At 38.0% G+C, this 27727-nt stretch overlaps 1 protein-coding gene and 1 long non-coding RNA gene across 2 annotated transcripts; both read right to left on the bottom strand.

Annotated features, from left to right (window-relative positions):
• Positions 1-1377: 1377 nt before the first annotated feature.
• On the bottom strand, positions 1378-3077 carry LOC118566155. The gene is made up of 3 exons (XR_004932845.1): positions 3040-3077; positions 2561-2721; positions 1378-2430 (listed from the first exon to the last, which is right to left on the bottom strand). It is a non-coding gene; the product is annotated as an uncharacterized LOC118566155 (long non-coding RNA).
• An 8699-nt stretch (positions 3078-11776) lies between these two features.
• LOC118566154 (cartilage intermediate layer protein 2-like) lies at positions 11777-15713 on the bottom strand. The gene is made up of 9 exons (XM_036147329.1): positions 15654-15713; positions 15520-15562; positions 15368-15401; positions 15244-15267; positions 15052-15081; positions 14753-14924; positions 12847-12953; positions 12544-12721; positions 11777-12189 (listed from the first exon to the last, which is right to left on the bottom strand). The coding sequence occupies exons 2-9, from the start codon at positions 15532-15534 to the stop codon at positions 12081-12083; spliced, it is 669 nt and encodes a 222-aa protein (XP_036003222.1). The 5' UTR covers positions 15535-15562; positions 15654-15713; the 3' UTR covers positions 11777-12080.
• Positions 15714-27727: the final 12014 nt, after the last annotated feature.

Raw genomic sequence — 27727 nt, 5'->3', positions numbered from 1 at the left:
CTCTACCTTACACAGAAGGGAACATAAGCATGATCTCTTTCCTTCAGCAAGTATGGAAGAGGGGTGACTGGGCATGCCCACTCTCAGAGCCGCTCATTGATCAACATTAGGGTTAACAGAATAATGTGTGACTAGAGCTGTTCTGTTTCTTTGCAAGAGGAAGATTCCACCCTTTTTACCTTGAATTTGTGAGTTCATCATATAGTGAGAATTGTTAAATGCAGAGAAGGAAGTCCACTGAGAACGCTTTATGTTCTTCAGTCCTCCTATTGTAGCAAGCCTTAAGCCTGGTACATACTACATGAAAACAAAGAGTATTCGTCTTCTAGTTGGAAGAACACGAAAAAAGTTTGTTTCGGCTCTGTCTATTCATAATGCATAAGACGTTCAGCTGCAGAAGTCAGCCCAAGGTCACTGGAGATCGGGGGACGGGGCCACGGAAAGCTGAAAGTTGGGTAATACACACAATAGCTCATGGTGTGCTCTAGTGCTATTTTCAAAGACCGCAAACACCCAAGACTTGTGGTGCTGCAGGGGCAGAACTGTCCTGCTAGGATAATTTATAGAATAAATGCTGCAAGTGAGCGTAATTAGTATGGAAAGTGAGCCTGATGCAAAGTGTAACAATTCATTGCTCTATATATCGCTACCAAAAACATCCTAACTGTCTGTGTGTATATATATATATATATATATATATATATATATATATATATATATATATATATATATATATATAGAGAGAGAGAGAAATGGTTTCGTTGTTAAACTTTTTGATTGATTTGAAACATTCAAATGCGACAGGAAAGCAAAAACGAAGATATTCATGTATATAATTTACTATGTAAAAGGAGAAAGGGGCGCATGATGTTTATTTAGAATAAACTCCATCAATACCCACAGTTTTACATACTAATGTTAAAATGTTAACACCAAACTTGGTGCTAGTTTAGAATTTGATTTGCTAAAATTCTCTTTATTTCTACACAGTTAAAGAAAATAAATATCCCCTTGGACTTCAGAGACAGACAATAAAGACACCCCCCCCCCCCCATCCAATCTGGTTAAAATAATATCAGCAACAAAGAGTGCCAATGCAAAAAGTGCTGCAGCTGCTTACTTTCAGTGTTAATTCAAAATATTGAGTGAATGAGCAGATATCAGATCATCCTACGGCCACAACATTAATGTATGTATCTTCTTTTTCAATTGCGGTAAAGGTGTCAGGGTTAAACTATGACATTTGTGGCATTTAAGAGTAACTTTATTGTTCAAGATTTTTGGTCCTTTATGTTGCGTTTGAAACCTAAACTGGGGCTGTCTCATATTTAAGTAAAAAAATATCTCTTGTGTTGGTATCAATCACGGACACAAAGGAATAGTATGCAAAGTTTATTGACAATTACATGTGAGGAAAAAAAAGGTTTTCTGGCTTTTCAGCAGGATCATGGTTTGACACTAAAGAGGAGAAGTAAATTGTATTGTAGGAATACTGGAATGGAAAATAAAGATTTGATAACAGGTTGATAATATTCATTGCATATTGACATGAGAAAAGTCCAGGAAGGGGTGAACATGTCCACTGAATCTAAGTTTGGCAGGGTGTGGCAATGTTGTCTCTTTATCTCCCTTCTTCCACAATTGGCACTGAGTACATGGAAAGGCAGTTGAGCAGGAGGCAAGTGACTGATATTAGGAGGACTGCCAGAGGATCAATGAGGAGTTTTACGGAAGGGAACTTGAGATTTTTTCTCCGGAAACCAAAAGGAACTAGGAAGCAGAGCACAGGAATGCAGGAATTTGATCATGGATGTTCCTGCAAAAGGGGAAGACAAAGTTGGATAAGTTAAGGATTACTGAGAACAAGAGCAATACAAAGAAGGGTAGGCTTGATCAACAACATTGTAAACAAAAACAATCTGGCATCTTCCTCAAGGGATCTGCTCCTATCTAAACTCCTCCTGCCAACCACACCCTGCACGGAAGAGCTAGGAGAAGCCCACATACACAAACTGACCTGCACACAGATCTGATGATATGACACAACTGAAGCTAAACGATAGCATCAGATAAAAACTCACTATGGATTGTTATTTGTTTGCTTTTGTGAAAGATATAGTTGGTAATCCTGTTCAGAAAGACTTTTTGTTATACTGGGTGAAATGGTCCTTCCATCCTGACAGTAGTAAATACATTTTGTATTCAGAAAAAGGAGGTTAAAAAATGAATCTTTTTGAAAGCTGAAGGCCTGTAATAACTCTGACCAATCCTGTCATTCGGTCCAAGTGGAAAGAATCAATCACGTGCCTTCATGTCCCATCCACCCCACACACCCCTCAGTACCTCGAGTTCCGGGGTATCGCCTTATCTATTAGTTGTCCCACATGCCGATCATTTTTGACGCGCTCACGTAACCCCAGCTGACTCTACCTTTAAGTCACAGTTCAAAAATAACAGTTGTCAATATTGGCCCAGTTTTACCTACGTGACAAATAGCGATATGTTAAAAAAATAGCAAACATCAGCTGTTTGCATATTATTCCTAATATAAATTACTTACAAATAGAAGTCTGGTCCTATCTAGTCAGGCATCATCCCTCCATCAGGGATAATAAGTTCAAATGGTGCATATTTTTCCTGGTTTTCTTCTTTAGGTCACTCAAAACATAATAGACACCTTTCCACCAAGGCTCTCTTGGTTGTTCCACCCTAGCAAAAGAACTGAGAAAGAAACAGAAGTGTTAAAACAACAAATCCCTTTAAAGATGTGATTGAAGAGACAGAGACAGAAAACAATACACTATCGCTTAGTTATAAGTTCTTACAGTTTGTATATATTTCGGAGAACTCTTCAGCTGCAATGCTTTTTAAAAATCTGTTGAGGATGTCTTCTTTTGTTGGCTATATATATATATATATATATATATATATATATATATATATATATATATATATATATATATATATATATATATATCATACAATGTTTTCAGTGTTCAGTTAAAAATATGCGTAATATCTTTGCCTATTTCTACCTACCTGCATACAAACTAAATGCTGCTTCTCCAAGTTTGGTTACAGTTCTAGGCATGTGGAGTAGGCTGGAGCCAGAAGACCTAAGTGGTCTGGAAGGTTAATACACTGATAACACGTCTGTGATGTATTTAGCTAAGTTGCAGTTAATCAATTCAACTAAAAATAAATGCATGGATCAGTTATTTTGAGATCCTGTTGAGACATTGGTCCTTTAATCCTGGAAATGTTCTGTAGGTGATAGAAGGCCTCACCAATGGATGAATCTAAAATAGATTCATCCATTTTGAAAGTACATTTAAATCCAAAGTACTGTTACCTGCAGTCGAGCAATTACATTCACAAACTTTATATTTGTTCAAACTAATTCAAACCATAGATGAATAGTTACACAAACAGATCAGACTTTTATTTTAACTCCACAAACGCTGTATAAAGAAAAAATATCATTTGAAAAAGACAGTATTGCCAATTTTTTTTAGACTGCCCTGTCTTTAGATGACATTAGTTTATTTTATGTATTTGTGTTTCTCTTACCAACAGGTTGTCACATCCCCAAACCTATTCTTCCGCTTATTGTTACACTGCAGATAGTAAAAAACAAAAACTGTTGTGTGCACAGGGCCTCAATCTCTGGTCACCTCGCTGACCTTTCATCAGAAAGGTGGATTACAAGACCAGACCTGAAAAGGGTCTAGGTATTTTCTTGGCTTGGGAGATCACAGGGCTTTTCCAAATGTTTGATACCTCTAATTTCTTTCCTTTAACATGTCCAATCAAGAATACAGGATATCCTTTTGACTTAAATTTTTGATTTGTGTTTTGATAGGAATTTTTAACTATGATACTTTATGGATGCATTACAAATGTTCAGTTGCCTGAGTTTAGCACAGTTTATTGTATGTCAATTTGCAGAGGGTTTTCAGGTATGGTCTCTGAAAATCAGATGCACCAGAGCTTTATATCGAGTAACATAGCACAACCTATATAGCTAAATCTTTAGCATAGTTCTTTTTTTATAAAGCTACAAAAATATCTGAACCCTGAAGAAAACCCTCCACATAATTTAATTACAAAAATCCTTTAAGTGTGTATTTTGCTCATACCAAATGAAACCCTAATATGAGGTTTCATTTGAACATAGGAGACAGATTAAATCAACAGGAGTTGCAGAGTTGTCTTGGTTGGGAAAATGTAAAATTCTCATTTGTCCATTTTTAGTTAATTAAAATAAAAACTATTACTTATTTGCTTGATTATATTTGCAGAGAAAGGGTGTCAGTTAGTAGAAGCTAAAGACAAAAATAAGAAGGCATGACATTTAACTTTGTTTCTAGTTATACCGATGTATTGTTAAGTTTAAACAGATCAAGCTAAAGTATTTGGTTTTTAAATGAAAAAAAAACGTGTCTCACCTATATAAACTAAAGGGGAATAAGGAAGAGGTCCATCTTGCTCAACAAGATGGATGCACGTCGAGAATTTTTCTTATTTCTAGCAACAAAGCCTGTTTTCCTGCATTACCATAGACTAATTGGAAAACAAAAACATGTTCATATATCATTGGTTCATATGTCATGACACAGACAAAGACATGTTTAACATGTCTGAGTGTGGAAAAACTACATTTTTGCTAAACAATGAGTTTGTTACGGTAAAGAGTCAGGGTTTCAACATTCCTCTTAGAAAATTCTGAAACCTGTGTTGTTGCCTCTTACCAGAAAAATATACATGAATCAAAGACAAAACATAGTAATGGATAACAGTGAAAAGGTTTCTTTTTAATAACTACTAACATCTCTTTTACTATGTTTTATAGTAAAAGAGATGTTAATTTAACATTCTCGTTTCTCCATTTTTAGTTAATTAAAAAAAAACTATTACTTATTCGCTTGATTATATTTGCAGAGAAATGGTGTCTGTTAGTAGAAGCTGAAGACAAGAATAAGAAGGCATGACATTTATGTTTGTTTCTAGTTATACCGATGTATTGTTAAGTTTAAACAGATCAAGCTAAAGTATTTGGTTTTTAAATGAAAAAAGATGTGTCTCATCTATATAAACTAAAGGAGAATAAGGAAGAGGTTCATCTTGCTCAACAAGATGGATGCATGTCTAGAATGCTTCTTATTTCTAGCAACAAAACCTGTTTTCCTGCATTACCATAGACTAATTAGAAAACAAAAACATGTTCATATATCATTGGTTCATATGTCAAGACACAGACAAAGACATGTTTAACATGTCTGTGTGTGGAAAAACTACATTTTTGCAAAAACAATGAGTTTGTTACGGTAAAGAGTCAGGGTTTCAACATTCCTCTTAGGAAATTCTGAAACCTGTGTTGTTGCCTCTTACCAGACAAATATATATGAATCAAAGAGAAACTTGGCTCAAACTTTTTAATAACTACTAACATCTCTTTTACTATGTTTTTATTATTTCATGTCAACTCTTAAAACTAACTTTTGTCAAATTTCCTGAAAATCCATCCATCCATCCATCCATCCATCTATCCATTGTCCATACCCACTTATCCATCTAACGTTACGTTTGAAATGGTGCCACAATGATTGTTTCCAGCAGTCAGTGAGCGAGTCCGGGGGAAATAATAATAATAAATAATAAAAATAATAATACATTTTATTTGAAATGCACTTTATGTTTGATACCAAACCTCAAAGTGTTACAGAGGCAGACAGATTAAAACAACAAACATAAATTAAATATTCTTTCCTGAAAAGGAAAGTTTTAAGTCTTTAAAGCCTCAACTGTCTGTGGAGATCTGAGTTGGTCCACAAGGGCATTCCAGAGACGGGGAGCTGCAGCCACAAAGGCTCTGTCGGCCATCGTTCTAAGCCTCTTCTTGGGCAGGACCAGACAGTGCTGTTGGCCTGACCAGGTCCGGGTGGATGTTTTGGGGGGAGCAGTTCAGTGAGGTAAGTGGGGGCCACACCGTCCAGACAGTGATGGGTGTGCAAAAGAATCTTGTATTCTATCTGGAGGTTAACGGAGAGCCAGTGCATAGGACAGAGTTGATGTGCTCACGTTTCCACACCCTCATCAGGATCCAGGTAGATCTGTTTTGAACATTCTGGAGCTTTTGAAGACTCCTGCCAGGAATACAGCTGAGAAGTGCATTGCAATGGTCCAACCTGGAGGAGACAAAGGCATGGACGAGGTTCTTTGCTGTAGGAAGGGAAACGGAAGGGCGCAGTTTGGAGATGTAATGGAGGTGAAAAAATTAGGTTTTACAAATGGAGGTGATGTGGTTGTAAAAGAACACCTGGGGGTCAAAATGAATGCCCAGGTTATTAACAGAATGAGAAAGGGGAATGGTATGGCTAAGGAATGAAAGTGAGGAGATAGGAAAGGAGTGTTGTTGGTACAGATATGGGTGGCTTCTTGTTATATATATATATATATATATATATATACATATATATATATAAATAGATAGATAGATAGATACTTTTTATGACTTTTTTTTATATGTGATCAACACGTTTCCATACTTTTTGGACCTCTTCTGCATTGTAGTTTGAACCTGCTTTCATTTTCTGTTTCAGCTCTTTCTCCCGTTCCAGGGAGACAGCTCCACTCTGTCCTCTCCTACCTCAGTAGTGGCTGATAGGGAGAGAAGTAGAAAGAACCTTTTGAGATTTTTAGCGTTGTAGACATAAATATGTAGCAAAGTATTTTAGCAAATGAGAAACAGCTCTACTTTGTCCCATCTCCCGCCTCTACTGCTGGGCGCATACTCAAAGCATCTGTGCGCAGTGGCGCCCCTCAGTAGCGGCTAACAGGGCAAGAAATAGAAAGAACCTGTGGTGTTTTTTACTGTTGTAGTTAAAAACGTAGTAAGGCATAAATTCACATGCAGTTATTCACTACAGAAGCCACAGTAAACAGTGAAGAAGTGAAAAACATGAAAATAAGTGGATAAGCAACAAAAACATGATAAATTATCCCATATTCAGCCTGTTACATTAATCCTAATTCAAAAATGGTTTACTCTGAACAGCAGTGTTAAAGTCTGTTAATCAAATTAATGCGGAGAAGTTCTAAAGACTTAGAGGATTTTCGGTTTTGATAAACATAACTTTTCATAATCACATGGGTCAGTTTCCTCTGTAAAGTCAGACCTTTGCATCAAAAAAATACATGTGAAAACAACACAAAACATACATCTTATTATAACAGCAATTTATAGAATGAGGCATGGGCGTAGGTTTGTATAGGGACCATAGGGACATGTCCCTACCAATAATTCGATGTGAATAACATGTTTATAATTTACAATACATCGTTGTTACAGCAGTCGCTTATTTTCCTCTCGCTGCTCCGCTGCTTGGCGGCGGCTGCTGCTGCAGCTCCGTCTGCCAGCCTGCGTGTCCAGTCGGTCTTTTTCTGTCGCTTTAATTTAGCAGGGCACGTAACTGTGCTGTGTGCTGTTTAACTCCACTCTCATTGGTTGTTTTGCCTTAAGTCCCGCCTTTTCTCTCCCTGGTTGGCTGTTTTCTAGTGCGTGCATGTGCGTGCATGCTTGCAGCGCGAAATTTAAATTTAATTCACGCTAGAATACTGCGGTTACTACAACGAATATTACACTACGAAACTAGTCCCAATTAAAAAATTATATTATCCACGCTATAACAGGCGATAGAAGAAGCAGGAGAGAGTAGTTTTCATTTGTGGAACTTAAGAAATGTAAGTAACCAACGTTAGCATCTTAAAATAATATTTAATTCTGAAGTATAATACATTTTATCAACAAAAATATTCTGTGTCAGGCAGGAGTTCTGAAGACTGCTGGAAAAATCGACAAGCAAAGAGTGTAAGCTTTCAAAAAATCCCTTTAAGGCGGTTCAGATATAAATACCAGGTGTTATTCGTTTTATAGAGTATAACAATACGAGATGGTGCCTAAACATTGCTATTTTTTTTAGAAAGCATAATTAGGGTTCCACAAAATAGTGCTATTTAATTGACTATTTCTACTTTTGGAAATAGGATAAAGTACAAAGAGAGGAACACATTGGTTTGATTTTACATAGATTTCCACACAGTCCATAAGTAAATTAGTACAAACATTAGTGTCCGGTAAAAATGCTTGAATCTGGCTGTTTATTTTGGATATTATTACATTACGGATAAGATAGTGTTATATTTTCTTTTAATAATTGTTAAAAGCTATTTTATATTTGAATAAACTTAGGCTCATGCTTAGTGTTGTGATTGTAGATGATGCCACCAAAAATGAAAAGAGACATAAGGAGCTATTTTAACACTCAGACAGTAAGTATCATAGGATGATATAAAAGGTTGTGTTACATTTAATCCTTTAATACTAAAAACACACTTGTATAATAGTAACATTATATGATTATATGAAACACAGATATCAAGTTATAATGATGCAGGGCAGCTTGGAGGTGAAGCAGCTGGCCCTTCAGTGCTTCAGGTGATGTCTAATTTATTTTAATTACAAATTAAGGAGCAGCTTTTTATTTAGATACAATATATATAGTGCTTATAAAATTTGTATTAATGTTGCAAAAAATGCTGCTTTTGTCTTTAAACGAAATGTCCCCTGATGCTCACGTCAAGTATAAAAAAATAGGGGCATGCATATTGCGTAGGACCAATGACATCAAACCAATGAAACTTGAGACCAGTAGTGTCCCTACCAAAGTTGAAATCAAACCTACGCCTATGGAATGAGGCCTATTTATGTATAACACTACCCATTGTTGCATTTCACTGATTGTAATTTATTTTTGTTTTCTTGTTTTTATCCCTATTAAAATCTGTTGTTTTGTCAATTTCTATGAATAAGTAAATACGGATAGGTACCTTTCACATTTGAACCGATACAGTACCAATACTTGGTACCTAGGAATCAATACCGGTACATAAAAGTACCTATTTGTGGTACTTTTGTGTGTTTATGTAGTAATAACTGTTAGTTTGTTTTAAAACTCTCAACATTTCTCAATTTAACATATTTATTTCTCAATACATACACTTGTTTGGCTCTACAAATTAACCGTATTAAATAATTTATTAATTTTATTACATTGATTGAAAAATAATTGAGGCAATATAATAATAAAAGAGTTTTGCCAAAAGAACAGTTATCAGAGGCACAGAGTGAAGAAGGTGAATACGAGATTGAAGCTTTGTGAATAGAATTCAGGGGATTGTTTTAGTGCAATAGTTTCAGAGAAGAAAAAAATACATTAAAAACATATTTTATCCCGCTTTGTAAATCAGGATGAGATACGTTTACAGTGACGGAACAGAGAGGCTTTCCTCTCTGCTCTCTTTGCTTTGACTGCAGGCCAGTTTCAGGACGAGGCAGTCTGTCTGTCTGGGAGACAGTGCTTGGAGAAGCTTGTAGAAGTGCTCGGCTCTCCAAAGACAAACTCCAGAACAATTGTTACTTTTACGGGAAGTCACCAATAACAGAAGAAAGTTGCTAGATTTTTTGCTTGTCGCTTTTTTGAAAAAAAAAAAAAAAAAAGGTCACTGGATTGGTCTGAAAAGTCGCATAACATAGCGATAAATCCGCTAAAGTAGCAGCAGTGACTACGTGCTTCCTCGGGTTAGAAGTATTCCCTCCGCTGGCCTTGTACTTCCCCACACAAATATTGGAGCAAACGTAATCTGCTGCACATTTTGAAAAGTGGAGATAGTGCTTTCTATCAGCCATCCTTGCTTTGTTGACTGGACTACTGTTGAGTGGCTACTGACGTCTTTACGCTCCTGTGTTTGCAATGCTGTGTTCATGTTCGGCATGGAAAATCACCCACTCATCTACAGTGTCACAGTGATGCGTTTAGATATCGAAACATGGTTTGATTTTACGTGAATCGGTACCCGTTACTCCAGACAGGATTTGGTTGGTACATATAAAAATTATCCTAACACTTATTGCAACTGTTTTCAAAACATTAAAATTGAGGTTTCTTGGTAATAAAGAGATTAGTTGATAAATACTGTATTGTTGTGCAGTTTCCGGATGTGCATGTGTGGGGCATAGGGGTGTAAATAATAATCGTTTTGTATCGATGCATCGATGCAACAGCCGACGATCCGATGCATCGACACGTCCGCAAGAGTGTCGATTCATGTTTTTTTTCCCTCCGGTCTATTTTTATCTATTTGCTCCTGGACGTAATTCTGACTCCCGTGCTGTGGTGGCGCTAAACCTATTTTGCCCTCCTACATCACTATCTTTAGCCACTACCCTCTTTCCGCTTGCACACACACTCGCGTAAACAGTACGCAAGACAGACATGGCGGAGATAATGGAGGTGAAAGAAGAGGTTGGCAAGACAGACGTGGCGGAGGAAAAAGAAGATGAAAGCTGCCACCACGCTCATGTGCGAAGAAAAGCAACCCACAGTGTCAATCATCTCACCCCTCGTAACGAAGTTGCTGACGCGTTTCGAATGTGCACCAGAAGACACTCCCTTGATCAAAGACACGAAACGAGTCATGGCTGAGGATCTCCGAGAAAGGTATGTGGACGAGGAACCATTCTTACTCCGAGCAGCTGCGTTGGACCCTAGGTTTAAAAAGCTCCCTTTCCTGAGTGATGAAAGAAGAAACCAAACCTTTGAATGCATTGCTGAAGAAGCAGTACAGCTGAAGGAACAGAGGGTACGTTGTTTCTCATCATATACTTTTTAAAATACAGTATAGCGTTTATTTATTCATCATTATTAGTCATTAGTTAGTGGCTGTGTTTTAAGGTAATACATTGATTGTTGGGTGTCGTTTTTATGTAGTAGTAAGTTGGTGCTTATGAGAGTATATGTGTCTTACTCACTTTAATGAGTATCGTTATTTTATAGTGAATGAAGCACAGCGGTATTTTTTGTTACCATTTGCTGCTAGTGCACTTTTGCACTCATTGCAAGTATTGTTATTCTATAGTGAATATAGTATAGGCCTATTTTTGTTACTTAATCTGCTAGTGCACTTATGCACACATTGCTCTGATTTTGTGCAGTATTGTTTGATGCAAGGCCTTTCAGAATGTATAACACAGAGGCATTATTATTTTTCAGTCAATGAGGTTTTCATAGGCCTAGGTGGAGTACAACTTTGCTACTTCTGTTATCTGCTGTTTCTCAAATAAAATGCATAACGATATTACAGCTTTCATTAATTTATTTCACATTTGAAACATTGTCTAGCCTGTAAGGTAAAAAAACAACAACCAATAATCGAATCGAATCGTATCGTAGTGTATTCTTGAGTATCGAAAATAATCGAATCGTTTGGTCAGGAAATCGATACTGAATCGAATCGCCATGATGGGTGTGATTTACACCCCTAGTGGGGCACCACAAAAGATTTATGCTTAGGGCACCCAAATGGTTAGCACCACCCCTGCACATAGCATAACATGGCAGTCTGTTATGAACTACTATGAAACAAAGAGGTTGATTTTGTTTTGGTCCAATTTCCCTGTTTTTAATTTGAGTTTAGAATTACCTGTTAGACTTACCTGCAAACATAGATCTGTGTTCCCAGATCAGCCTGAATCAGGGAATGTTATCTACTTAGGACCCACACAATAAAGATGTTAATAAGAAAAAAATGTTTTCCCAAGATTATGTTCTTGAAAAAACAAAACTCAACAATTGGATCTTGAGTTTTTGTCTGCATTCTTCACAAATACCTGAATGGATTTGGTACAGTATTCAGGATAAAATAGACAGAAAACAAGTTTGCTGTTTATGATAATTTTTATTTGCCATAGATTTTTGAAAGTAATAAATTTAAAATGTTCATAGTCACTTTAAAATAGACAATACACATATTGCCCTTTTCCCACCTCACATTTTCTTTAAAAAGAAAGCAATAACCAACAAGTCACAGCACATGTTGAAGAAAAACAACCCGAAATAATTGTTTTAAGAGGATACAATTGAAACCAAACAAGGAGTATCAGAAATAATGCATAACATTAGTTTCTTCTCTCTGTATTCCCAGAGGTGGACTTAAACATCACTTAACATTTTTCTGATGCCTTAGCTTGAAACTGAACGACAGTAGCATCCAAAGCGAACTTTGTAGTTGCTGCAGCGGCCTGTGTTCTGGTCTTTATTGCGGCAAATTAACCCCTTGGTGGGACTGTAGCTGAAAACAAAAAGTTGATAGTGAGTTAGCACATGCAATTCTAATGTCAAACTTCTAAAATATCAAACAGAGGATGTGATTTGGTTTATAATACTGTTGATCATACAGTTTGTAAAAACAATTAAGCTAAATGTAATAGTCTGAAACATTCTAATTGGCTAATGAAAGCAATGAAAAGGTAAACAGTGTCCATGCTTTGTCCCCATAGACAATCAAATGAATACTTCACCCCAAATGCTACTAGATTACACGCCATGTGTAATCGAGTAGCACTGGCTTCCAAAAACTAAGAAGGGGATAAAGAGAATGTGTCCTGTGATCATTGTAAACAAAATGTCTTCTAGAACAACTTACGCATGGAAGCTTTCTCCTGTTCTGATAGCTGGGATCTCTCCATCAACCGTAACAGCCTCAATATACTTAGGTTTAGAACAAAGGCTTCCTCCTGGGTTTTCTCTGATCAGGGCACTCAGATCCTCCCAGTCTCCACTTCCACTGGGACTGTCTCTATTGTACCACTTGGTCCAGCACACTGAAGGAACAAAAAATTAAACAGCTGTACTTTTAATGTAAATTTTTAAATTATATGAGAACAAATAAGTAAATTCTTAATTAGATGGTTGATTTTTTTTTAAAGGCAGCATGGAGCTACGGTACCATTATCACAGGATTTTGCTCCACAGCTGAATCGAACTTTATAATCATTGCACTCCCTGCCACGTTGATCCTCATTTCTGCAGACGAATCCAGTTTTGAGATCATTTCTGAGAAGAAAAAAAAGTTCTGATGTGAATTAATGTTTTCACACAATTCTTTCTAAAAATACTGAGTACTCAACATTATCTTCAAGACTGGTTAGAAAAGTCACCATGCCCATATTTGAAGAAATCTAAGAGCAAATGATAAAGCACAGACTTCAACATCTGAAGGTCAATGTCTTGATGGTTGGAAAGGATTACAAAGCCTTTTCTAAGGTTTTCTGTGTCAAACAGGTCACAGAGAGGCATTATCCTTGTAATCATGCACATCCAGACTGTGCTCTGACACAGTGATGTCCAGCTCCTTTCTTCCTCTAAGCACACACATTTTAAAATAAACACCCTCTAAGAATGACTCAAATTCAGATATAGACTTTAACACTTTAATCTAACAAAGTTCCAGTGCTGGGCCCTTCTGTTGCTCAACATACAAGATCCACGAGCAAAAAGAGACAGAACAAAGGAAACTACAAGTAGTTATACCCTTGGCTCCCTTCACCAGTTAGAGGAAGCACGGACTTCACCTGATATCAGTAGAAGGAATTTGTCACCTCTGTGGTGTTATTTGTTTTTTTTGCATGTGTTAATTGGTGGGTGTTTGAGCTACCTACATCTAAGCATGCGGCTTCTAAACCACACAGTAAAAATGTTCCAATAATCAAACCCACTCCATCTCATGATCAGTTGAACAAACTCTTACTTTTAACTATGTTGTGCAAACATTTAGTGAATAAATCTAACATCCTCAAATTGAGAAAAGTTAGAATAGCGTTGGACAACCTACTGAATTTATTCATTGAAAACTTAAAGAAGTCGCAAAGAAGCAGAACATTTAAAGCACTGAAGGATTCCACATGAAGAAAGACTTTGGGCAATGTTACATTAATGGGATAGTTCCGAAACCAAAGCCACTGTTTAAGGCTGGTTCACACAGCAGGAAAATTAGCCTGATTTTTGCCTTTTGACATGCCCGACTATTGGGTGGCTGGTAAAATAATCTTAAGAGATATTCCTGCCATGTGTGGTGTGTTGATCTTGTCGTCTGACTAGATATCACACACTGTACAAGCAAACCTGTGGAGTATTTTAAAATCTTGCCGTGTGAACCGGCTTTAAGCTTAAAGGCCACAAAGGCCCTTCACAGATTTATCAAAAACATCCTCAAGATGCTTTCAAGAGCTTCGAGACTTTGTTAAGCCAAAAGTGAAACTTTTTAGAAGTTATGCATCATTTTACATCTGTTGTAAAGCTAATAGCAAGAACAAGCAAGAATATGAACAATTTCAGTACCCTGTTTTCATTAGAGAAACATCAAGGAATTGCAGTGTCAACACAGGGAACCAAAACATAAAAATTTAGGCTACATTTCAGGTCATTTTAGAGTCACCAAATAACATAACATGAATAATAGTGGACTGTGAGAGAAAACTGGAATACTTGAAGGAAAGACTATGATTCCTACCAAAAACCTTCTTGCATATATTTACATATACCAATATCCTGTATGGTTAAAAAGTTGTACAGTAAAACAGAAGTAGAATTTTTCCTTGAAGACAGAATAGTCTGTATATATCCTATATCCTTGTAAATTTCCATTCACATTGTCATCTATTATATTGAAAGTATGAATTTTAGTAAAAACAAATCTTTTTCAGAAAATTATATGACTTATGCTTTAATATTTTGCATAGCATGGAATTTCCCTCTGGGATTATTAAAGTATGTCTGATTCTGATTCTGATTCTGAATCACAAAATGAAATGTAACCATGTAATTACAAGCTTCTTTTTTTAAATCACACTTACCGATAAATGTTGTCCCCGGTTTGACTGACACTAAGCCCGGAAAGAGTCACAGCCTCTATATCTCTTGGGTCACGGCAGATCTTTCCAGGATTCTCCTTGCGAAGGGACCTGAGGTCCTCCCAATCTCCACTTCCAGAAGGGTTATCTCTATCAAACCACTGAGTCCATTCCTCTGGAAAACAAGTTTTAAATTTGAAACTTTTCAGTATTTAACTAACTGAAACCAACTCTAACTATGTACTTTTTATTTAAAAGAAAACAGCATTTGATGCAATGTAATGAAAAGTGTTGGTACTCACGAACGTGGTAAGGTTTATCACAAGGTGTTTCTAAGAAAAAGTAAAAGACAAAAATCTCAACTATAAAGTGAAAAAAGGATTGACTTTACCTGTAGCTAAAATGTGGAAACTTTCTGAATTATAAGAGCTCCGACAACCGAGGAGCCCAAGACTAGTTAGTTTTAGTCCTTTGACAAATTGAAGTTCTTTTACCTTGTTGACTTGGTCCCACATACCCTGTTAATTATATAAAAACAAGTAGCACTAGTTAGTTCTTTTAACCAATGTAGATTGCAGAATAGTTTGTTGCAGATAATTGTTTATGAAATGAACATACCAAGCAGCAATATTGCAGCAATGGTAAGGCTTCCCTAAAAAAACAGAATTTTGTCAAGGTTTTGTGTGAAAGTTGTGCAGCACAACATCATAATCTTGGACTACTGGTCATAACTCTTCATCATTTTAACACCACAAATTTACAGATATTACCTGCTTGATCATCATTGCAGACCAGAAGTTTTTGTTGTTAACGCTGAAAAAAAAGTTAAACCATTTTTCTTAGTTCTGAAAAGCTTCATAAAATGTATTTTGTTGTAGTGGGTTTAGAAGATAAAAGTTTTTACCTCAGAAATCCAGATGACACTTAGCAAGAGGTGCACAGAGTCCAGTGAGATAGCTGTGTTTTCTTCAGTCCTCTTATAGCAGCAAGTCTTACCCTCTGGGTGTGTGGTGAAATTTTGCAACACAATAAGGGGCCTGTGACATTTGCCTGTAGACATTTAGATAGATGCACTTTTTTTCTGCATTTCCACTGAGAGAAACAGGGGAAAAAAACAGAAGTACTGAATTCCAGCAGGCAGAGAAATATCTGCATGAGTTCCAAAAGTGTTTCCGTTGTGTGGATTAACTTCTTTGTAAACTGAGAATTGTTTAAAATTATAGAGATGCTCAGACAGCTTTCAAAGCTATCTTTTCTAGTCCATTGGATGTAATTAGATGCCAGTTTCCAAACATCAGGATTTGAAATATTTTACCATTTAAATAATTATTTAAATGGTTAAAATATGTTTTATGTATTGAAGCAGCAGAAGAAAAGAGTCTTGGATAAATCTATTCCTGATATTATAAGATACCAATATTTATAACCTTAAAATATTTGAATAAATGACAGAAGTAAAATTCATTATTTCTACTTATGTGTATCACCTTAGTCAGAAAATGGGTATTATTCCTAATATCCATTTTCTTCACTGTTTTTTTCCTGTCGACTTAGCATTCAAAGAATGCTTTATCTCTTCTCCTCAGTGAATGGATACCTTGTAGGCTGGCTTTACCTGCTTTTAACAGTTTCAGCTCCCCTGTCAAACACATAAGCAATTAAATATTCGTTGTTTCTACTGGTTTCCTTCTTTTCCCTTTCAGAATTTAAATACCTTTGTTTAAACAACACCTTTTAAACTGCAGGGTTGTGCAGATATTTCAAGCCTAAAAAAAGTTAGAAAGTTAAAAAAAAAGTTAGAAAAAAAATTAAGAAACAATTCAGGAATTTCCAAGGCTTGGGTTTAGGTTTTGGAAGTAGGATTTCATTAAACTGGAAATGTCACTGTTCACATGGAACCCAATTATACATCTCCACAAAGAAAAACAGTATGTTTAGAGGCTTTTTTGTAAGTCAACAATTCTCAGGTTAATCTGCTCTTAAAACAAGGACGGTTTCTCAAAATCAAACCACTCTTGAATTGCTTGAAGGATATTGGACATTTTTAAGTGTTGGTGAAAAGAAAACACAGAAGACATTGTTTGGATCACAAATTAAAACCATCTAACATGAAGGAGCTGAAGCAGTTTTACCTCTAGTAATGGACAAAAACCCCAGTGCCCAAATGTGACAAGCTCATAGAGACTTATCCAAAGCAACTTGGAACTGTGTAATGCCGTACTGATTTTAGAGGGGGACATGCACACTGAAGTTTTCTGTTATTTTGTTTCATTAATTGTTTCCTTCGCAATAAATCTAATTCTTCAAAGTTGTAGGCATGTTCTCTGAACAAAACGGTACAACCTCTCAAAGAAACAATTTTAGCTTCCTTCTTCTTGTTGCGTTTATTGCCAGTTGGCAAAAATCTTTTTGGTGTGCATTACCGCCAACAACTGGTGAGGAGTGTGGGTCAGAATGGCTCTAATAATTTTAGCTCCTCATTTTAACTCCGACCCCGCCTCTCACCCAGTGAACGCTGGAGATAGGGACCAGCAACCCTGCGGCCCCATGAGAGATTAAGCGGTTTGGAAAATGGATGGATGGATGGATAGATTTTAACTCCTCTTTAAGCTCCTCCTATTAATGCTGATGTGCTGCAGCTGTGAAGCCACACTTGCCAATCACACCCTGCAAGGGAGAGGAACACATACACAATATCTATGCAGGCAGAGAAAAGCTGTGCCTTATTTTGTAATTAGTTTAGGCTAATGTGTGATCCAGAAATGTATCCTAATGGATTATTTTATCCTTAAATAAAGTACAAAGTTTTCATGAAAGATTATCATGTTCTGCTGGTGTATTGGTTATTATTTTGGCCTTTTACACTTTGTTTTTGCTCAGTTTGTTAGTAAATAAAGCCTTTCATGTTTATTTTTAAAAACAGAGGAAGTAAAACACTTTGGTATAAAACAAGAAACAGCTGTTATAATCTCCCAGTGAAATGAAGAATGGCCCAAGATCCAGTGAAAAAAAATCCTGCAAGGTTTGTAAGGTAAGTCTATTTATACCATTCAAAGTTCTGTAAATGAACAGAAAAACATTACAGAAATAGGGAAAAAAAAACATTACAGACATAGGACATAGAGACAAAACAAATGAATAAGCAAAATATATCATTGACTAGACTTCTTTCATACATTAACAAACATAAAGAAAGACTTAATTGTTTCTATTAATAGCAAAATAGGAAATAAGTATATTCTTGGGGATTTCCGATCTAAAGTAATTTTGTATTACCTTTCCAAAGCTACAAATCAAATAACTTATTTTGTTTCATTGTTTCACTGGAACAAGCTAGTTCATGCAGCCTTTACAGGGGCCGAGACAGCTGCCAACATCTTTAGGATTTCTTGATACTCCAGGTAACCACCAGCTTCAAAAAGCAGAAATCCTGTTATCATAAATCCAATCTTGAACACAGTTTTAACATCCTTCACTGAGAAAAACAGAGAAACACACAATCCTCCCACCTCCCACCTGACATTGCTTCTCTTGTTTTATTTTGTCCTTGTCCTGTCTAACTTCATGGCAAGCAAAATGTTGCTCTGGCTGCTGTAGTTATGGCAAACATAATTGCTTTACCAAGGGAGGCTTTATATCTATAAATGCTGCTTTGATGCTTAACCCTTGAGGATTTATTTGATTGCTGTTAAGGTATTATGTACCAACTGATGCCCAACATGACAGCAGGAGAGGGGAAGAGGGATAACAAGGACAGAGTGAGAGAAAAGGAGAACAGTAAAAAAACAAAGAAAACATTTAGCCAACAATTACCAACCCTGACAACCAGCTGCTACAAAACAAATCCTGTCACAACCACCATGAGGAAACCAGAGAAAGACAAGTAAGTATAGTAAACATTATTTTTAAAGCATCTTTCACAGGATAAAAACCACAACGAGCTTCAGAATAAAACAACCAAAACAACAAAACAGAAAATAAAAACCTAAAAGAAAAGATAAAAACAGCATACACATAACATCATACAGCATGAAACAAACAAAAAAAAAAAACTAATCAGAATTAATGGGTCTTCCGCTGCTTCTCAAAGGTGACATGTTATGCAAAATCCACTTTTTGTACTTTTTGGTCTCTACTACTTCTAGAAACACTTGAAGCAATACAGAAACTCATCCAGCTATGTTTTGGCTATATTTAAATGTTTAGTTAGTGCCTGTGAAACACAGTGTTTCAAAAGTCTCCCGATTATTATGTTACAATCGGCGAGACCACTGCCCCTCACTTAGCAAACCAAGTACACTTCCTCCAAATGTATTTGTTAGCTATTTCTTAAGCTTCAGCTCTCCTGCATCAAAATGTGAAGTGAGTTCAGTGTCAGCATTCTGGTGGACATGTACTCCCACAGCGCAATGCTGAGCAAGTGACAATGAAGTTCTTGGGTGACCTGTTCACCTTGATCCATCTTCAGGAGACACAGAAACTCAGTTTCTGTTTCAAACCAGTGTTGAGTAGCAGCATTAGTAGCCATGTTTTCTTTTCAAGTACGCAGCTTATTCGCTGACACGTATGACAAAAGCCTGCGCAGAGCCACACAAATGAGCTGTGGAAATTCCCCCCTCAACATGCAGATGTCTGGATTTTTAAAGCTGAAAACAGACCAAGTTTAAATACAAAGTTTATCATTTTCAAACCTCTGAAATGGTAATTTAAAGCATTGAGTGGTTTCTTTGTAACTACAAGTACATTGTGCAATAAAATTAAAATCATTATTTTCTAAGATGTTGAGGGTGTTTCTCTGTTTCCTCCCATTCTGCTCTGCCAACTTGTTCTTGCTTATCCTGTGGTGTATCACAAATCCCATGATTAGAACGCATGTGGGCTGAAAAGAAAACCTTATATGCAAGCAGAAGAAAAACATAAAAAGCAGGACTCTGGCAAAACAGCCTATAGGCCTAGCCTATGTCCTATAAAATGAAAAATGGCCTGTTCATTTGTGGTGTGTTGTGCTTGCTGTTTGACCAGGCACAACACATTCTATGAGCAAACCTGTTATAGCTACAAATCTTAATCCTAATTTTTGAGGTTATTTCCTTTGACTCTGAGTGATCTGGGAACACAAATCTATGTTCTCTATAACAAAGGAGTCTTAAATTAGACCAACAGAGGAATAAACACATTGCTTCATTACAGTTCATAACAGACCAGTATATGAGGTTTCAGGTTTTTAAAAATAGCTGATAAATTTAAAATCGTGCCTTGTTAACAAGCAGGGCTAGCAGGGCTAGTGCTAGCACTTGCCTCTTGCAGCCTCTGCAAGTAAGGAGCATTTAACTTTTTTAATTGAGGAGCTCAAGACAGGAGTTTAGTTAACATTTTAACACCATAAATCCAGAGATTTATGGTGTTAAAAGAGATTTTTTTCCTTGTTGATCATTTAAAAGCCCATAAGTTTCCCGTTAACACTGCAAAAAAGTACAAACATGTTTTTCTTAATTCTAGCAAAGATTTATAAAAGTGATTTCTTTTTTTAGAACGTTTAAAAAACAAAGTTTTTCACCCCTGAAATCCAGAGAAGACTTGCCCAGAGTAACAGTGAGATGGCTATATGTTCTTCAGTTCTCTTATAGTAGCAAGCCTTTCCCACTGGGTCTGTGTTGATTTTTCTAATAAAATAATTGGCCATTGATATTTGACTGTGGACATTTTTAATCTTGTTTCATTTTCGCTGGAAAAAAATGCAAAAAGACCAGAAGCAATGCATTCCTATAGGCAGACGGATATCTGCACGAGTTCCAAAATTGTTTCCGTCATGTGTTGTAGTGGAAAATGTTATTCTTGTTCTGCATGTGTGCCCTAAAGTAATCACGGCCACAGTTTTTTATACAGCATGCCGGTGAGACTTTCCTTTTGCAGAGCAAATTTGACAAACCTGGTGATTGAATGGTGGTGAAGAATTTCTGCAGAAAACATTGGAACCCAAATGCTGGCAACGTTAATTCCAGGGGCTTCTGACCACTCACACAGCTTTTTAAGGTTGCTTACATTTCTTCATGGAGTCATGGCAGCCATTGCAGACATGTTTCCAAACCTTGGACGGCTTTTTCCCTGGGAGTCATCAGCCCAAGCCAATGGGTTCAGAACAGTATAGTGCTCCACCCTTCACAAAGCAGAAAGAAGGGAACATAAGCACTAACTCTATTCTTCAACAAGTAAGGAAGAGGGGTGACTGGGCATGCCCACTCTTGGAGCCGCACATTGACCAACATTAGGGTGATCAGAATAATGTGTGACTAGAGCATTTCTGTTTTTTTGCAAGAGGAACACTCTACCCTTTATACCTTGAATTTGTGAGTTCATCATACAGTGAATTGTTATATGTGAAGCAGGAAGTCCACTGAGACACCTTTGTGTTCTTCTGTCCTCCTATAGTAGCAAGCCGTAAATCTGTTACATACTACATGAGAACAAAGAGTGTTGTCTTGTAGTCGGAAGAACATGAAAAATGTTTGTTTCAGCTCTGTCTATTCATAATGCACGAGATGCTCAGCTGCAGAAGTCAGCCCAAGGTCACTGAAGATTGGGGGAGGGGGCCACGGATAGCTGAAAGTTGAGTAGCAGACACACAATGGCTCACATTGTGCTCTGGCACTATTTGGAAAGACAGGAAACACCTGAGACGTGTGGCTCTACGGGTGCAGGACTGTCCCACTAGGATAATTTATATAGTAAATGCTGCAATGGAGTATAGTTAGCATGTTTGACCATTTATAATTGCAGTAACGGGACCGCGTTACTGCAATTCAACAGATGCGTGAGACATCTCCGCTTCTCCAACCTAAACACGGCCATCTAAACCCTGTCTAAGCAAACAAAGACAAACCAGGGGGACCCCCCAAGACAGGGCTGAGAGATAAAAATTACGCGATTCACTGCGGGAGTGAGACAAATTGTCTTGGTTCTCTTGAATATATATATAGCGGCTTTTATGCTCTGGGTCTGTGTTAATGTTTTTCGATACAATAAATGGCCTTTTACATTTCCCTGCGGAAATGTTAAATCTAGTTTTGTTTAGTTTTCACTGGAAAAATGTAACAAATACCAGAAAGACGACATTCCAGAAGGCAGACAGATATCTGCATGAGTTTCAAAATTAATTCCATTGTGCGGTGTAGTGGAAAATTGTATTCTTGTTCTGCTTGGGTGCCCTAAAGTAATCACTGTTTTTATATAGCATGCTGGTGAAACTTTTCTGTTGCAGAGCAAGTGTCACAAACCTGGTGATTGGGTGACTATGAAGTATTTCTGCAGAAAAAAACTCAAAGTCCAAACGCTGGCAATGCCCATTCCAGGGGCTCACGACTGCTCACACAGTTTCCAAGGTCACTGCGATTGCTTCCTGGCTTTATGGCAGCCATTGCAGACAGGTTTCCAAACCACTGGACAAGTTCTTCCCTGAGGGACCTGAGACAAGCCAATGGGCTCAGGACAGTAAACTGTTCCACCGATCACAGCACATATAGCAGGGAGGGTCACTTCAGCGAGTGTAGTATGCTCGTAAAACGTACCTGTTGTAAAGCAAGTGTTTTTTAGAAGGAGGTTTCACCCTTTTTAGAAAATCTGAATTTTCCAGATAGAGGCTTACACCCATCTCATCTCATGAGTAACAAACAAACTTTGTGTAACAAGAAGAAACACATCTGGTAAACAACTATGGTGTAAATATGTATGTTTAAGCTCTGACTGACAGAGCAGCTTGTATCTTGTTATATTTTAAGCGGGAGGTCATCAATGGCGAAAGAAGTCTGGAAGCCGTCAGCAAAAGAAGTCTGGAGGTTGGTGGTAAAAGAAATCTGGAGGCCAACAGCAGAGCAAGGAGAACTTATGGTTCCCCATCTCTGGAGATGGCGCTGTAGACTTGAGACCACGGTGGAATGCTGGGGACTTGGAACCATGGTGGCACACTGGAGACTTGAGAACATGGTGGAGTGCTGGAGATGGGATCTCATGGAGAAGCTGGTGAAGAGAATGCTGGAACCCAGGGTAGTGCAACACAGACTGGAACTCAGCAGACTGGGACCCATGGTGGAACGTCAAATGTTGGAGCCCACTGTGGAGCTTGGAAGGCAGGAACCCTCAGGGAAGCCCTAGAGAACTGCATTACAACTATTGGAACTCTCTGAGGTACTTTGAGAAACAACAATGAGAACGGCATGGGAAGAGTTGAGGAGCTAAGGAGCTGGCTCAGCCAAGACAAGGATGCATGGAGCTGACAAAGATGAGACGAGGAGGTTAGAAGCAGGCTCTGGGGGCAGCGGAGATGTCAGCCTGACCCCCCAGAGACTGGTTGGAGGTGCTGGCCAGATGGGACCAGAGGGGCTGTGCCTACCGATGAAGCTAGTGCTTGGGCACAATAAACAAAATTACTGGATTTGCCCTCGTAGAGTTGCTCGGGTCAGCCACCAACTGAACAGCTCAATAAAGGGAGGGAGCAGGCTCCCAAACAGGGTCTTGAGCATGCCTGTGCAGGAATGCATTGAGCCTCACAAAAGAGGTGCCAGGATTTAGCCTACAGAAGCAGCCTGCAAATAGGCTCGCCATCCTATCTTCCCCAGCAGAGGATCAAAGGTCTGCTCTATGGAGAGGTATGGGACAAGTTGCAATGCCGACAGCTTCCCGGTGGAGAGACCGCCAGCCTCGATCCCAAAAAAGCAATCTTTGGTCCAGACATTCATTCGAGTGGCACATTCTCTTCTTTGCCTCCCAATGAATGTACTCAAACAGAGTAATCATCTCGCTGCCTGCCACTGGATCCTTAGTCTGACTGGATTCTTCTGTCACAGAGTGTGAAAGTGACAGATTTAATGATAAAAAAGAAAAAAAAACTGACAAGCACAGGGGAATGCATGAGCCAGGAAGGGAACAAAGGCACATAGGAAACAATAGAATTTAACACAGAGAACACAGCAATGGAGAAACAAAAACCAGAAAAGTAAATACAACCAGGAAATACTCAACTACATTATTTTGAGAAACCCTCAAAGGTATATTTCCTGTTGCCCATTGGATGAAATGCAATACCTATTTCCCTACCCAAAATGTGATGGATATTTCACTTAACGGTTTATTATGCTATCTGTATTGAAGCCGCACAAACAAGAGACTTGGAAACATTTGTATCTAGTTTTATAATATTTTTTTTATCTTTTTTGACAAGAATCCAGAACACAACAAGACATTAAATTGATATTAAACATCACTACCAACAAATGTCTCAAATTAGTAACCTTAAAATATATGAATAAACTAGAGTAAAATCTATTATTTGTACTTATAAAGGTCACTATGGTGAAAAAAATCTATTCCTAATTCCCATTTTTAACAGTTTTTTTTCCCAGTAGGCTTAGTTTGAATGTTTTATCACTTTTTCTCAGGGAAGAATAGCTTCCAGGATGGCTTTACCTGGTCTTAGTGGGTTCAGCTCCGCTCTCAAACACATAGCTAATTTAGGATTCTTTGTATCTTTTTCTTTCTTTGTTTTCCCTTTTATACGTTTAATAACTGTTTAAGTAAATCCTTTTAATCTGCTAGGTTGTGCAGTATACATTTCAAGCCTTCAAAAAGATGTGAAGAACTTAACAATTGCACCAAAGAAAAACAGATCTACACGTTTGTATGTGTTTATTTTATTGCAATACAAACATTTTTTTTCAAAATTGTCAAAGTTCCACATCTACATTTATTAAATCGCTAAAGTACACATGTATACAGTAACAACTTTACGAAAATAAATAAAAAATACTGCTATACTATATACAATTATGCTTTTCAGATCTTTTTTTTTCACATTGAAATCATTAAGTTGTGGTCCACATAAAGTGTAACTGCCATTGTTTTTTGTCTGAATTCCTCATTAATTTACCCCCACATTCCCCCTATTTATCCTAGGTCTAATCCAGAACTCAAGACAACTCAGGTCAGGATTAGAGCAGGTTAGACTTGAAGATCACCATTCACAAGCAAATACCATCCAACAAGCAGCTGAAGCACCTTTGCCTCAAGAAATGGGCAAAAATCCCAGTGTTGCAAGTCCTCAAGGTCTAGTGTCCTGGAACTTTTGGCTGTGTCCCTAGTCCAGCACACCTGAATCAAATGGCTGAATTACACCTCAGTATGCAGTCAAGTTCTCCAGAGTTCAGCTAATTCCCTCATTATTTAACTAAGGTGTGTTGAAGCAGATACACATAGAAAAGTTGAAGGACACTGGACCTTGAGGACCGGAATTAGAGATCCCTGGTCTAGAGATTACTGCCTACATATCAAAGAGAAACTACTGACTGCAATCAGTTGTGACAAGTACCAAGAAGGTAGTAATCCTTTGCAATTTTCAAATTAAATGTGTTAACACACATAGGTGGTATTAAGATTTTCTTTGCAAAATATTTGCAAAAATAGTTTTCAGGGACTATTTTACTGTTATGATTTATGTTTTTGTTTATTTGTTTTGGACTTTTCTGGACTAATTAGTTTTCACTCATCTCAGCCAACAGTCATCTGTTCCCATCCGATCAGTTCAGTCCACTTCTCAATCACCAGTCTCGAGTCAATTAGCTCAGATCAGCTCCACCTGCTGCCGCTAATTACAGTTAACTCTGCTCACCTGTTCACCTGCTTACTTATACCTGCCTCAGTCATTCACTCTCTGCCAGAACTTGCTTCTTGCCTACTGTCATCTTGCCAGTTGGACGCTTGCATGCAGCATGCTCCCTGTGTCTGCACGCTGCACAAAATTTGCCTGTTTCCCTGAGTACCAGCTGCTTGCTTTGCCCATTCTGGTGGATCCTCGGTACACCTCGGTACAACCCTGCCTTCATCACCTGGTTTGTCCTGTCACTGCCTACAACCCCTGGTCAGTTTAATTATGCTTGCCAATCTCACCTGCCACTACTCATCCATCAAGTCTGATTTTGCCTGCATGCCTAGTCAACCACTACTCCTCTTCTCGATAAACTTTTTAAAAATGTGCTGTTTGGCTGATTATCGAGTCATTACATTTCCTTCACCCTGCATTACTGCCGAAGGAACAAGAACCAATTGAATATTTTCAGAATTAATAATAACATTTCTGTTAAAGATTTCATTTATCTTCTGCACCAAGGGCATAAGTAGGGACAACAAGCAGAGTGAGTTTTGTGTAATATCAGACTTTATTATGAACTAAGCAGGATTTAAACAGGATCAGAAAGGAAGGTGCATCTTCTTTCTGCCTTTCCCCAACGATCAGGGACCTCCTGGTTGTGTCCGGTGCTGCAGTGTTCTAATTGGGTAAAACACCTTTAAATCTAGTGGCTGAGCACATAAAAGACAACCTCCTGATAATATAATTTGCAAAAAACGCCACCAAACGTTATTAACGCCACCTTACGTATTTTACGCGAGTGTGCGTTTCTTACGTCACCGCGCGTTTCCAGCCAGAACGCGCGCTTTTCCTTTCGCATGCAGCATGCTGCACAAAATTTGCCTGTTTCCCTGAGTACCAGCTGCTTGCTTTGCCCATTCTGGTGGATCCTCGGTACACCTCGGTACAACCCTGCCTTCATCACCTGGTTTGTCCTGTCACTGCCTACAACCCCAGGTCAGTCTAATTATGCTTGCCAATCTCACCTGCCACTACTCATCCATCAAGTCTGATTTTGCCTGCATGCCTAGTCAACCACTACTCCTCTTCTCGATAAACTTTTTAAAAATGTGCTGTTTGGCTGATTATCGGGTTCTCCAGCATTAGTCATTACATTTCCTTCACTCTGCATTACCGCCGAAGGAACAAGAACCAATAGACACAACTCCTGGGTCCTGATTATTAAATATTTATAATAATTATCTTTGTCATTGCAACATACATTCCAATTAAATTTGTTCTCTGCATTTAACCCATCCCTTGGGGAGCAGTGGGCTACCACTGTGCGGTGCCCAGGGAGCAATCTGAGGTTAAGGGTCTTGCTCAGGGACCCAGAGTGGCAGTCTGTGGGAGTTGAACCCAGAACCTCCAGGGCACTTTTACCACTAGGCCACCACTCCCCAAGGAGTGGCCATCAATGGGTTATGGGGGGGGGGGGGGGGGATGTGTTAAAACTGATTACAAATCAGTTTCAGTGATTAACTGCTTGAAACTCTCATAAATAATGTAATCAGACAGCAGGATGTGATCCCAGAGTTCTATATCCTGCAGTCAGAAGATAGGATCAGTGCAGTTTATCTCAAAGACATTTCACCAATACACTCTCACATACTGGTCTGTTATGAACTGTAATGAAGCAATGTGTTTATTCCTCTGTTGGTCTAATTTAAGACTCATTTGTTATGGAGAGCATAGATTTGTGTTCCCAGATCACTCAGAGTCAGAGGAAATAATTTACATAAATAGCTCAGTTAAGGACCCACACAATAGAAATGCTTGAAGAAATGGAAAAATGGTGTTCTCACCACAGTACAGAGACTGCCCTTGACAAGGTGTTCGGTGACATCCATATAAATGCAGACTGTGGAAGATCCACAGTGCTGGTATTATTGGACCTTAGTGCTGCATTCAACACTGCGGATCACTCTATTCTATTAGAGTGCCTGGAAAACAGCCATGGCCTTTCACAACTTGACTGGTTTAAATCCTACTTGAAAGAAACTGACGATTTTGTGTCAGTTATTAACATTACATCAGACCACAAAAATTACATACGGTGTTCCCCACGGATTCAACTTGGGGCCACTTCTAATCATTATTTACACAATCCCCCTAGCTCAGATCGTTAAAAAAACAAAACATAAGTTAAGATAACTATTCGGACGACACACAGGTCTACAGCACCCAGGTGACTAAGGACCAATTCAAGCACTGGGTAAATGGATTGAAGAAATCAGTTTATGGATGGGAGTTTTTCATCAGATTAACTGCTTGAAATTGTCATAAATAATGTATTCAGAAAG

This window comes from Fundulus heteroclitus, chromosome 15 (genome assembly GCF_011125445.2).
Source record: "Fundulus heteroclitus isolate FHET01 chromosome 15, MU-UCD_Fhet_4.1, whole genome shotgun sequence".
NCBI lineage: Eukaryota > Metazoa > Chordata > Actinopteri > Cyprinodontiformes > Fundulidae > Fundulus > Fundulus heteroclitus.
Note: the sequence above shows the minus strand (reverse complement) of the source record. Positions and strands in the feature narration are given on the sequence as shown.

Excerpts from the sequence above, each read along its gene's own strand:
- LOC118566154 (XM_036147329.1), bottom strand. Across the intron at positions 15,082-15,243 it reads TGTGGGACCAAGTCAACAAG|AAACACCTTGTGATAAACCT; the intron begins GTAAAAGAACTT and ends ACTTTTTCTTAG. Across the intron at positions 12,722-12,846 it reads AGCAAAATCCTGTGATAATG|TGTGCTGGACCAAGTGGTAC; the intron begins GTACCGTAGCTC and ends TTGTTCCTTCAG.